The 13001-nt window shown below is 39.2% G+C and overlaps 1 protein-coding gene across 2 annotated transcripts in view; it reads left to right on the top strand.

Annotated features, from left to right (window-relative positions):
- The window catches only part of LOC132049794 (regulatory-associated protein of TOR 1-like), a 28862-nt gene extending 16555 nt beyond the window's left edge, over nucleotides 1-12307 (top strand). The window contains exons 15-24 of one of the 2 annotated variants that reach the window (XM_059440728.1): nucleotides 172-291; nucleotides 375-758; nucleotides 925-1257; nucleotides 1373-1496; nucleotides 5549-5673; nucleotides 5782-5927; nucleotides 6325-6426; nucleotides 10672-10757; nucleotides 11153-11234; nucleotides 11484-12307. In XM_059440728.1, coding sequence (XP_059296711.1) covers nucleotides 172-291; nucleotides 375-758; nucleotides 925-1257; nucleotides 1373-1496; nucleotides 5549-5673; nucleotides 5782-5927; nucleotides 6325-6426; nucleotides 10672-10757; nucleotides 11153-11234; nucleotides 11484-11822 — 1841 coding nt within the window. In that variant the 3' untranslated portion in view covers nucleotides 11823-12307. Of the gene's footprint in view, nucleotides 1-171; nucleotides 292-368; nucleotides 759-924; nucleotides 1258-1372; nucleotides 1497-5548; nucleotides 5674-5781; nucleotides 5928-6324; nucleotides 6427-10671; nucleotides 10758-11152; nucleotides 11235-11483 lie in introns of both variants that reach the window. The other variant, XM_059440727.1, reaches the window with a different exon arrangement.
- The last annotated feature ends 694 nt before the right edge of the window (nucleotides 12308-13001 follow it).

Raw genomic sequence — 13001 nt, 5'->3', positions numbered from 1 at the left:
TTTCATACATGTTTGCATGAGATATAATGCATGCCAACAAATATCTACTCCCTTAATAGCTCGTCTAATTCTCTGGTGTCCCCTCATTCCTCTCCTCTTTATCTTGGGCCTGATCTATTCGTGTGTACACAATATATTACTTAGCTAGTTCATGTTGCTCAATTGTTGTAGCTTTGGCACGTTTTGCCTTTGGGCATAAGAAACACCTGAAGTCGGCTGCAGCTGCATATTCGAAGTCTCAGTCTAATTCCATGCTGACTTCCTTGCCTTCTTTTGCGGTCAAGAGTTCAGGTAGTGGCTATACGACGCAACTCATTGTGTTCCACATGGAAATGTAGTTCCATCTCCTCATGCTCCTTTATTGACCGTGGCAGGTGACAGTCAGTCTATCTCTCACGACGGTAGAGTCTCGACAAGCAGCCCTGTTGCAACACCTGGCTTCATGCATGGATCTCCTTTGTCTGATGGTTCTTCTCATCATTCTGATTCTGGAAGATTGGGTGATGCTGTTACCAATGGTGTTGTTAATCATAAAAGACCCAGGCCACTAGACAATTCAGTTTATTCTCAGTGTGTGCTGGCCATGTGTGTCCTGTCAAAGGATTCATCACCTCGCGTTGCAGGTCTTGGCCGGAAAGTGCTTTTGATTATTGGGATTGACCAAAACTCGGTCAAGTCAACTGTTGAATCCACAACATCCCCTAGCCCTAGTTTTGCTGGATTGAATCGATCCTCTTCTTGGTTTGACATGAGCGGAGGTATATTTAGTGACTCAAAGGAGACTAGGAGTCAATATTACTAGTTTTCTTATACCCACAATCCGCTAATCAACCTTGATGTTCAAGTATTTCCATTGATGCTCATCATGTTTTTTGAAGGATTTATTTTCCCCTTTGATACCTTTTTTTACTTGAACTGTTGCAGGTGGACATTTACCTCTGACTTTTAGGACTCCTCCAGTTAGTCCCCCCCGGTCTAGTTACTTAACGGGAATGCGAAGAGTTTATTCTTTAGACTTCAGGCATCACCTAATGAACTCTCCAGACTCAGGGTTAGCCGATCCCCTCTTGGGTTCTGGTGGATCTTCTGGAGCTTCAGAACGCAGTTTTCTTCCTCAGTCAACCATTTATAATTGGAGTTGTGGCCACTTCTCAAAGCCACTCCTTAATGCAGCTGATGATAGTGAAGAGATCATTGCTAGGAGAGAAGAGAAGGAAAAGTTAGCTCTTGACCTCATTGCCAAATGCCAGCACTGTTGTGAGTCTATTGGGCTCATGGTTCTTTCCTTTTCCCACTGCTACCTTTCATGTATGTGTGTCATCATTTATCTAATAGGTGTCTAATGTGGCCAATGCTTATTTCTTTGTCTCAGCGGTGAACAGACTGCATAATCAAATTGCCAGTTGGGATACAAAGTTTGAGTGTGGTACCGCAACTGCTTTGCTGCAGCCCTTCTCACCAGTTGTGATTGCTTCAGATGAGAGTGAACGGATCAGGTAGACGAATATTGATCTAAATGAAGACATTGTTTCCATTGTTCCTTTTTCATGATCTTCTCTCATAGAACTGCGGGAAGGGTGGGTTAGTTCAAGTACTAGGTTAGTCACTGGAGCTATGTGTAATCTGTCGTTTCTACCAACAATGCTGCTTTGTTGGTAAGCAGCAAACAAGTGCTGGAACTATGCCTTCTTCCTAAGTAATTGCCAAATCTTCTTGGAGCTTCAAGAAAGAGATTCCATTTATATTGAAGTCTTTTTTGACCTCACTCTTTTATGGTGTTTCGATCAGGTGTTCTTGTTGGATCAGGTGGATAGGAGAATCATGGCCTTTTAGTTGCTTCACTTTTCTGGGATCAGTCTCTGTATCCATTTGGCTTAAGAGTGCTCAATTCTTGAGAACTCAAACCTTTCCCTGTAATTCATGCTAAGTTTTCCAACAGATTTGCTGCATTTGTTGCATATTTTTGTTGTTCTTTCTCAGTCTTCTCACCCCTTATGTCGCATCACCTCAGAGCAACTTCTCAACTTGGTGGCCATTAGGTTTGAGTTATTGAGTTCTTTTACATGGTAAAGGTTTTGGCCATTCGGTCTGATATTTTGAGCATCTTTTGCGTGGTAAAGGAACGAGTGATAGTTTATTAGATCTATTTCTGTTAGAATCCTTGTGAATGTTCTAGAATATATGTAAATATAGTAGGTAGCTTAATTTACTCCTGATATAATTAGGTATTGATTTCGTTTTCTTTTTAGGACATGTCAACATAGTTAGTTGAACTCCAATAGCTTGAGGGAGTAATCAAGCTGAGTTCCTCTCATTTTCTCTTCCGCTTTACATGGTATGAGAGTCTGGTTAAGGCCAGCAACATATAGGAAGAAGAAATTCCGAGCTCCGAAATTTTCCGGCAACCTCTCACGGCTGTCCGAAGATAACTTCGTTACCTTAGGTGTTGTGATCAAACCAACACCACCACGAGAATCAGAACACCAACGCGAGCAAACCCTGGTCAGCTCCATCGTCATCCGCCACCTAACGCTCCTCACGCGGCGACCGGAGCATCCTAGGATTCGGCGAGATCTGCTCATGTGGCGGTGCGTGCGAGCTCCTCTGGCCATTTTCTGACGATCTACCTTTTCCGATAGGGTTGCCTGGTGATTCCGAGCAGATCGGTACCCGTTACACTATTTCCTGACCAAATTCCGGCGACCGTCTATATCCCAGATTCAGGCGATTGTACTATTTTTTACTCCATTTTTGGACACTAATTGCACTCGGGTAACATTTACATTATTATATTTGGTATTTGGTGGAATTGTTTGACCATCATTATGTCTCTGGATTAGATATTTTTGTTTCTAAACCTATGGTTTCCAGCATCCCGAACCACTCGACCCACATAACCCTTGATAGGTAGTGTAAACTACTTATCTTGGTCTTCCTTGGTGCTAGGGACAAGGTGTTCATGATCACTTGGTTAAACAAGCTAAGGATATTAATGAAAAAGATGGGGGTGAATGGGGGAAGATTGATGCTCAATTGTGTAGTCTGATATGGAAATCTATTGGTTCAAAGTTGATGCCGTTGTTCCGACCATTCGTATACACAAATGACATTCCCGCTTTTATAATGGGATTTCTCGGTTAACTAACCTTAAAAAGTAGGATTCAGATATGTCTACCTATCTTGGGTTGGTTCAGGCGGTTATGGAAGAATTTAATGAGTTCATGTCCGCTACTACAAGTGTTGAAAAACAATTGGAGTGACGTATGTTTTTGGCTGTTACACCTGTTGGACTTCCATCTTATCTTGATCGGAAGCGTGGCCAAATTTTGGCTAGCCCCACTATTCCTGCTATGGATGACCTATTTGCTCGATTTTTTATGACTGGTTGTACACCTATGTCGTTTAGTCACCCAGTAACACCTGCAGACTCTTCTGTTCTAGCTTTTCAGACTGGAAATCGACATGGAGGCCGCTTTGGGAAACCTCGATCAAGGTGTGGCTATTGTAACAAATTGGGCCATGCCCGTGATGTGTGCTACTATCTACATGGTAAACCAAATAAAGCAATAACGACGCAGGTCAAATAGGATAAAGGAAACAGTAACTACAACAAAACAGTATGCTACAGGAAATATACTATGACTACTAGTAAGGAAAGATAAACGAGACAATGCACTATTACCTACTAACTTTCTACCGTAATCCGTGTCCTCCCCAACCTCTTATCTAGTGTTATGGCCTCAGTAAACTGCAACTCCACCATGTCTTGTCTAATCACCTCTTCCCAGTACTTCGTCGGCCTATCTCTACCTTTCCTGAAGCCATCCATAGCCAACCTCTTACACCTCCACACTGGGCATCCGCGCATCTTTTCTTGACATGCCCAAACCATCTCAGCCTCACTTCCCGCATCTTGTCCTCTATCGAGGCCCCACCTTGTCCCGGCTATCTTCATCTCTAATGTTATCTCTCCTAGTATGCCCACACATCCACCACAGCGTCCTCATTTTCGCAACTTTCATCTTCTGAAAGTGAGAGTTCTTGACTGGCCAACTCTTTGCCCTATACAATATAGTTGGTCTACCACCACTCTATACAACTTGCCTTTTAGTTTGGTGGCACCTTCTTATCACACAAGACTCCGGATGCGAGCCTTTACTTCATCCAACCCTCACCAATACGATGTGCGACATCATCGTCAATCTCTCGATTTCCTTGGATAATATGTCCATTTCATTTGGATGGTATGTGTATCAAGCCTTACTTCCACATCAGCCTCTCGTGTCACGCCACTGAACTTACACTCCAAGTATTGTCTTGGTCATGGAAAAGTTAAGTAGTTTATTAGAAATATCTTAACTTCGTTTTTCTACATAAAACATTAATTATTGGATCTTGAAGATATGAAGATTTGATTCTTTTTATTCTCCAAAAATGGAACTATTTTTTCCATAAATTAGAATAAGTTGAAGGTAAGCTATCGTTTTCTTAGCAATAATTAGAAAAAGTTTTTAATGCCACTTATTACTATACAACTAAGTTAATTAAATTCATCATTACATTCAAATTGAAGATATTAATTTGGGCTTTAAGTTGCGCGGACTCTTCACTTTTGGTGTCGCACCGTGTCGACACAACATGCGTGTGGGTGTGGGATCCTTGCTGGCTATGGTCAATCGATTTTGGGTACTTTGACAAAAATCGATCGAGAAATTCGAGACTAATACATTGATTTCTGAAATAGAAACAAAATCTAGGGTGAAATCATAATATAGACAATTTTTTTTTATCGTTAAAAGATGTTTGTATCAAAAAGTCCGCAACCAGAAGGTGCTTCAAAGATATTTACAGGTCAACATCACTGTTGAATGTGCAATGAACTCAATAAGTCAAGAAGTCTATCATGGCCTGCGATAACCATGTTACACCCGAAAAACAGTAAAGCGATGCATTTGTATGTAATAATAATCACAAATTCAAATTTGCTCTAAAAATATCGTGCATTCCCTTCCTTCCAAATAGGCCAATTTAGGCATTTTTTTTATTACTATAGTTTTAGGTATTTCTACCTGGTTTCCACCACCGAATCTTAACATTTGGATCATGAAGGATCCGATCTCTAGATCCCCACCCGTATCGGACACCAGAATCTGAGCAACTTTAGAATGTAGCTATTGTATTAATCTAATAACATATATTTTCTGCATTTAAATAACTTTTTTTTTTAGCATTTTTTTAATGTCAGCTATTATTTTCCAAAACTTTCTTTATTTCGCATTTCGCATGTATTCTTTTATTGATTAGCGCGGTATACACGTGCAACACTTACTAAAGCTACTAATATATGATAGTGGGTGACTTAATTTTATTCCTATTGTAATTAGGTATTGACTTCCTTTCCTTTTTAGGACATGTAAACATAGTTATATAAACCCCATTAGCTTGAGGGCATAATCAAAGCCGAGTTCCTCTCTTTTTCTCTTCCGCTTCACAATTTCTTTGTGCAGTTGCCGAAATATCATGCTGCTTGTACCTTTGTGTATTACAGGGTCTGGAATTACAAGGAGGCTACCCTTCTTAACAGCTTCGACAACCATGGTTACCCTGATAAGGGAATTTCAAAGCTTTGCCTTGTGAATGAGCTTGATCAGAGCTTGCTCCTAGTTGCTTCAAGTAAATATTTGCTGCTACATGTGCTTTTTTATAAGTATTGATGTTGCACATGTTTAATCAAGTTTGATCATTGATGCCTTAATTTTTAACAAAGTTCACTTATAAAAGGTGATGGCAACATACGCATTTGGAAAGACTATACTGCAAGAGGTCAACAGAAGCTAGTTTCTGCATTCTCTTCAATTCAGGGTCTCAGACCCGGTTCGCGCAGTGTGAATGCTGTTGTGGATTTGCAGCAACAGTCTGGATACCTGGTACATATTGTGTAATGCGTTTAATACTAAGAAGTTAGGCGGTTCTTTTTTAAAAACACTAAGATGTTAGTCAGTGAATGCAAAGCGGCGTGATATTTCCATCTTATTTTTAAATAATTTACCGTTTTCCAAAGTGCATCCACTACAAGTAATGTTTTTTTTTTTTTTTTTTTTTTTTTGTGATAAATCAAATGTCACTTTACTAATATCCCAGCTACTTGATTAAAAAAAAAAAAATCCCAGCTAGTTGGTCTCAAAAGCTATTTCTAAAAGGTGAGAGCGGTTCAAGCCATGACATCCATTACAAGTGATCTCGTTGCATGAATTTACTTTTGAGTAGATATCTCACACATTTTTACTTTTATGTCAAATTGACTTTTTTGAAATTCCTCATCAGTTTGCATCAGGTGAGATTTCTTCTATCATGGCTTGGGATCTTGAGAAAGAGCAACCTGTTAATACTATTCCAACATCTTCGGCGTGCAGCATCTCAGCATTAGTGAGTTTTTTCACATTGCTCTGAGAGTTTATGGCAAATTTTAGTTGTTCATTTACTAGAAAATTGTTTAGCGGTGTTTAAGTATTTGTTTGTATCTTGTGCTCTGAATTTTGAGAAATGAATACAGGTGATTTTAAACTTCGAGCAAATTGCAAAAGTACGACGAAATATTGATGAATGAAATGGTCTCTGAAGACTCCCCCACCCCCACCCCCCACACACAAACCCAAACACACACGCACATATATGTATGGACGTATTTGTGTGGGTGTGTATGTATGTATGTGCGTATATGTATTCATGCCATGTCCTTCAAAAGTTTTCAGCACCACTTGCTGTGTCATGGACTCATGGTTTACACTGGCAAAAGATTTAGAATAATTTCTAGTTTTTGGTGGTGCTTTAAGCATCACTTTGAAGCAGGTTGATCTGGGAATTTTCTGATTGTTGTGATTGGCTTAGATTCTCTATCTTGTTATGCAGTTTAAGATGTTGGAAGTAGTTAACCTATCCAAAAATAAAGGATTCTGAAAGCAGTGGATTTTGCACATTACTACAGGAATATGATTTTTTTTGAAACTGGTAACTTTGTATTCCTCAGCATTAAGGGTATGCTGGCCACCTCCAAAAATTTACACTTTACCGAAAGAGAAATACTTACCGTAATCCTAAAAAGTCCACTAACTGAATTTCCTCTTCTACATATTGTTCTTTACACCAAAAACTCAATGAAGTAACGACCTTCCATTGGATCTTCTGCCATGAACTTTCTCTGCCTTTAAAAATTCTGTCGTTTCTTTCCTTCCAAATGTTCCACCAGATGCAGACAGGAATAGAAATTGGTAGGTTTTATAGAGTACAAGATAAGTTGAGCATGATGGTTCGTTATGTTTGGGGAACAGGAATAGGCATTGAAGTGTTGATGTAAAGGCAAGAGCATAGCAAGAATTGGAGTAGCTCGTTCTAAAGTAAGGTCAAAGGGAGAATGAACGTTTTATTCTTTTACTAAAAATGCCTTCAAAATAAATAAAATGGAATAATAGACCTAGAAATCACTAGGAGCCAGGAAAATAAAAAAAAGAGGCTGTTCCTTTCATATTTTGGTGGTTTCCAAACTGCTGTAAAATAACTCTACTTTCAGATAATGTGTGCATGGTTTGGGTTTTTGGAGTTAAACCTTAGTTTCCAAAATGATCCCTTTTAATGTCCTCTTTTTTCATTGGAAGAACGAAAGACTTCTGAGGTTTATGCCATGTAATAATCATGCAGATAGCAGACTGTAGGTATATTAATGCTCTCTGATGGATTCAAATGTTAAGCTTCTACCAGGTCAGGGGGAGTCCTTAGTGATCCTGGATAATAGGAGATTGTTAGGCAAGTGGATTATCTCAATTTGGCTCAATCTAGCATTGCATTCCCCGTTATTGTTGTAAGTCAGTTTTTGTTTTGGATTCTTCTTCTGACCGTTATTGCTCATTGAAAAGCAATATTCATATCCTTCGATACATAAAATCTACTCCTGGTAAAGGACGACTTCACGAAAATCGAGGACATGAGTAAATTGTTCGATATACAGATGCGGATTGGGCAAGGTATCTTATGACACATGATCTACCTTTGTATAATGTGTTCTAGACTTCTAGTTGGGAAAAAAATTTGGTCTTGAAAAAGTAAGAAACAAAATGCAGTTCTTGAGTGCAGAAGCAAAATATCCTCTATGGCAAAATGCAGTTGCAAAATTGAGTGCAGAAGTGGAATATCCTCTATGACAGTGGCTACGTGTGAACTCATATTTATCAAGTAACTATTGAGAGAATTTAAATTTGTATCTTTTCCAACAACCTATCTGAGACTAGCTTTGAGAGCAAAGCACGAATTATTGAAGTATGGCAGGGTTTATTGGATGAAGTGAAATTGGCAAGATGGAAATGCCAGTATCTCTCTCTCTCTCTCTCTCTCTCTTTTTTGTTTGTTTAAATAGTAATAATTAAAAGCCAGTGTCTTTCTCTTGCTGGCAAGTGATCCTGGTGAAAAATATACTGGATTCCATCCCTGCTTACATAATGTCTTTATTCCCTTTACCTGGTAATGTGGAAAAGAGACTTGGAATAAGGAGGCCATATGTTTTCATTTGGTGAACAGAAGGCTCTCACATCCAGCAAGAGAGTTAGTGGTCTTGGCATCAAGCATAAATATTAGATTGCACAACAAAAGTTTTTATGGAATTAGCTATGAAGATATAATTGCAAAAGAACAAGCTTTAAGGAGGCAAGTGATTAACCTTTGTAAAGAAACGGATCTTGGTCCTAACTCAACCTCAAAAAGCTAGCTCATGAAGGGAGGATTGCCCTAGTCCATATAAGGAGACCATCCATCCCTTATACCACCGATGTGGGATTCTTCAAACCCCCTTCTCCCTATGGCTGGACATCTGGTGCGTGGGTAATTAAATATGAGGGCCCAACATTGGGAAATTTGAATTGGAATGGTCCTGCTCTGATACCATGTTGAAGTATGTGACCATCTCATCTTACAAAGATAAGCCGTTAGAAAGAGCACTTTTTTTTTTATGTAAGTATAATCTCAACAGGCCCCTTCACGTGCGGGTCTGATTTTTCTTTTCATGGGCCAAACACGTAGAATTTCTTTTTGATAATGTGTGGCGGTGAGATTCGATCCAGGACCTTTGCCTGCTCTGATACCGTGTAAAGAAATGAATTTTGGACCTAACTCAACTCCAAAAGCTAGCTCATGAGGGGATGATTGCCCAAGTCCATATAAGGAGAGCAGCCATCCCTTGTACCACCAATGTGGAACTCTTCACAACCTTAAATACGGACAAGAGACTCAGTGGTGTACCAAAACAGTAAAATCTCCTTTTGGAGTGAGTATTTTGAGGACTATCAGTGGCCTAACTTCTTTGACAACATTGGTTTCATCATTGGCAATGGCGGAATAGTTTCATTTTAGAGTGATATTTGACTTGGGCATGGTCCTGTACAAGATCTATTTCCTGTCATATAATTTGGGATCAAATCCTGAAGTTACTGAAAAAATGTGGGGACAAGGATGGAATTTTATTTTCAGAAGACTACTTTAGGAAATAGATGGAGCTACTGAGCTTTTTAAGCAGCTACAACTGATTCAAGGTACAACATCTACAGAAGATTCATTAATATGGAAAGGAAACAGAAGCAAGGTTTACACGGTGAAGTCAGTTTATTCGGTACTCTCCGGTAATGGGCATCAGGGTAACAATGGGTCTCAGAAGCAGATTTGGAAAGTAAGATTCCTTTTTAAGTGGCTTGATTTGTATGGTTAGTGGAAAGGCAGACTTGCCTATCTCAAGAAAACTCGAAGCTAAGAGGAATCCAGATGAGTTCCAGATGTTTTACTTATGCTATGCAGATTTAAGAACAACAGTCACCTGTTTTTGCACTGTGGTTTTAATGTTCAGCTGTGACAACTATTTCTTAGTATGACTGGACTCAGATGGATTATGCATAGAGTCTACAAGTTTTTTCTTTTAAAGTGCTGGAATAATGAGGGAGGCAGTGTTAGACAAGAAATAATGGAACATGATCCCTACTCGTGTGTGAGGGTTCTTGGAAGGAAAGGAATGCAAGGTGTTTTGAAGATGGATGCAACTTAATTCAGAGGTTAAAGGCGAATTAGATATAGCTATTTCAGTTTTGGTGTAAAGAAATCTATAAAAATAATGCTGAATCATACTAGATCTCACAGGTTCGTTGTAAGATGAGCAAGGACAGGTTCTTGTCTTTTGTATCTGTAAATATGGCTACCAGTACAGCCTTTCTGCTGCTGATTTAATATAAAATTAAAGATGTTTTGAAGACAAATGCAGCTCAATCTAGAAGATTAAGATTAGTTTCCCTCTTATATTTCATTTTTGGTGTAAAGAGGAATTCTTAGATTATTCAGATTTAATGGTGGATGTTGTACAATCCTTGTAAGAAGAATAATGACATACTGTATACTCCAGCACAGCCTCTGCGTTTATAGATATATAATGTGTTACCTTCCTCAAAATAATAATAATAAACCACTCATATAAGGAGTGCATGTTCACCTACCTGAACCTATTTTCGACCACCAGGTTACATAGTGGTTTGTTGACATTTTAAACAAATTTATCACGCGTATATGTTATGCATTTTTGCTGAATGCTCCAACCATGCCACTTATCATTCTGATGACTTCTAAACTTTTTCGTGCCTTGTGCAGTCTGCTTCTCAAGTTCACGCGGGTCAATTTGGTGCTGGCTTCGTGGATGGATCTGTCAAACTATTTGATATTCGAATGCCAGAAATGTAAGATGCAATGCTTGTAATTCACGAGCATGTATGTGTGTGCATGCACACTTGTATGTGCATCTCAAGTAGAATAGGGGAATTGGTGGCGTGGAGTTGCATTATATAACTTACCACAAGTCTTAATTTTTTTCTTTTTTTTTTCTTTTTTCTTTTTTGGGAATGGGATTGGGGTGTAGGAATCACGTCTCCTGCAGTCTGATTTATAAATTTCAGGATGATAATGTTATCCTTGGCATTATGAGGTGTGAGGGCAATTTCAGACCTCAAAGATGGGTATCTGTTCTGCATGGTTCATTTCATACATTAGGCACTACCCACACATGCATATTTTTTGGTGCATAAAATACATCATCATTCAGTGTTTTTTAACTGTTTAATATGTGTTTGTTTAGGCTTGTTTGTTCAACGCGACCTCATCCCAAAGCAGAAAGAGTTGTTGGGGTTGGCTTTCAACCTGGACTTCAACCAGCAAAGGTGACTATTATTTCCCTCTTTATATCTGGACCTGTCGACATGTCGGTTACTGGTTTGTCAGAGGACCATCTCTTGAGAAAAAAGAAGAAGAAAAAGTGTACACATAACACATACACTTTCTCTTTCTCTTTAATATTTATTTGTTCCAACAATTATTTCTACTAATGACAAATTTTTCGTGGAAAAAGTTCTCCTATATTTTCAAAGCAAAATGCGAATTCATGAAGTGTTTCTCATGTTTCTTCTCAGGTTGTCAGTGCATCTCAGGCTGGTGATATTCAGTTCCTTGATATGAGAAATCTCAAGGAGGCATACTTAACCATTGATGCTCACAGGGGATCACTTACATCTCTAGCGTTACATCGTCATGCACCCCTTGTAGCAAGTGGTTCATCAAAGCAACTTATCAAAGTGTTCAGCCTGGAGGGTGAGCAGTTAGGCACCATTAGATACTTGTCCACATTCATGGCTCAGAAGATAGGATCTGTAAGATGTCTTACCTTCCATCCCTATGAAGTGCTGCTTGCTGCTGGTGCAGCAGATTCTTGTGTTTCCATATATGCTGATGAGGTCGCCCCGCCAAGATAACAATTTCATAGCTTCATCACAAACACTCCGATTGAGAAACAAGATTTTCAGACTTAGGTGTTCCTTTGAGGTGGTCAGTGGCGGATGGATTGTAGACATCTACTGGTCCCAGTCTACCTCTCTGGAACAGTGATCGGCTCATTGAGGCTGCTGTTGACATCTTCTGGTCAGTTGCTCAACCTCTCTGAAGCACTGATCTGAAGTTGCATCCTACTTATTTATTGAGTTCAGCGGCATGTAGTGGTGGAATGTTGAGAAGAATCTACATATTGGATGGAAGCCATGGAGAATAATTTGATACAAAGGCAAAAATAAGATGTATATATCTTCATTCTATGTTGTAAATACCAGTTTCTCTGGTTAGCTGCTAAATTCAATCTTCTCTCTGCTTAGCTACCTTCTTTTCTCCATTCTAATCCATTCAAGTCAATTTGTACATACCGACTAACCCCCTTTTACATGATTTATAAAATGATGTTGTCTAATACTGTCCCTGCGGTGTGCATGAATGCTTTCTTTACTTTCTGTGGTTTGAATACCTCCAGTACATGAAGCCAGTTGAAGTGCCTTCACCGGATAATAATTTTAATGCTGTAAACAGTCCTTAATGGGGATGATAGTCGGACAATATTTTAAGCTTTGGATTAACTATTTCCTGTGGGAGGTAACAAGTACTTGGTGGGATTAGTCGAGGTGCGCGCAAGCTGGTTCGGATACTAACCCTGAAACTTCTGGTTTACTGTCTGGATGGTACTTTTCAATAGATAAGCCGCCTATCTATTTTTTTTTCTCTTTATTCAAAGTAAGCAGGTTGAAAGCAAGCTCTCACCTTACCTACAAGCCGAGAGCTGATGGCTGTTGGTCACGACTACTAGTAGTTTTCTTTTCTCTTGCGACCTTCCACGCCAAGGAGGGTTGAAGGGATCGATCCCAATAGCCTTTCACGAGGGGAAAGACCCATTCTTTATAGCCGTTACGAAAGCTCCCGAATAAGAAAAAATAATTTTAATGTTGTAAACAGTCCTTAATGGGGATGATAGTTGGACAATCTTTTAAGCTTTGAATTAACTATTTCCGGAGGGAGGTAAGAAGTACTTGGTGGGATTAGTTGAGATGCGTGCAAGCTGGTCCGGATACTAGCGTCATAAGAAAAACTATTTCCGCTCACTTTCATTGCAA

This window comes from Lycium ferocissimum, chromosome 3 (genome assembly GCF_029784015.1).
Source record: "Lycium ferocissimum isolate CSIRO_LF1 chromosome 3, AGI_CSIRO_Lferr_CH_V1, whole genome shotgun sequence".
In the NCBI taxonomy this organism is placed as follows: domain Eukaryota; kingdom Viridiplantae; phylum Streptophyta; class Magnoliopsida; order Solanales; family Solanaceae; genus Lycium; species Lycium ferocissimum.
Note: the sequence above shows the minus strand (reverse complement) of the source record. Positions and strands in the feature narration are given on the sequence as shown.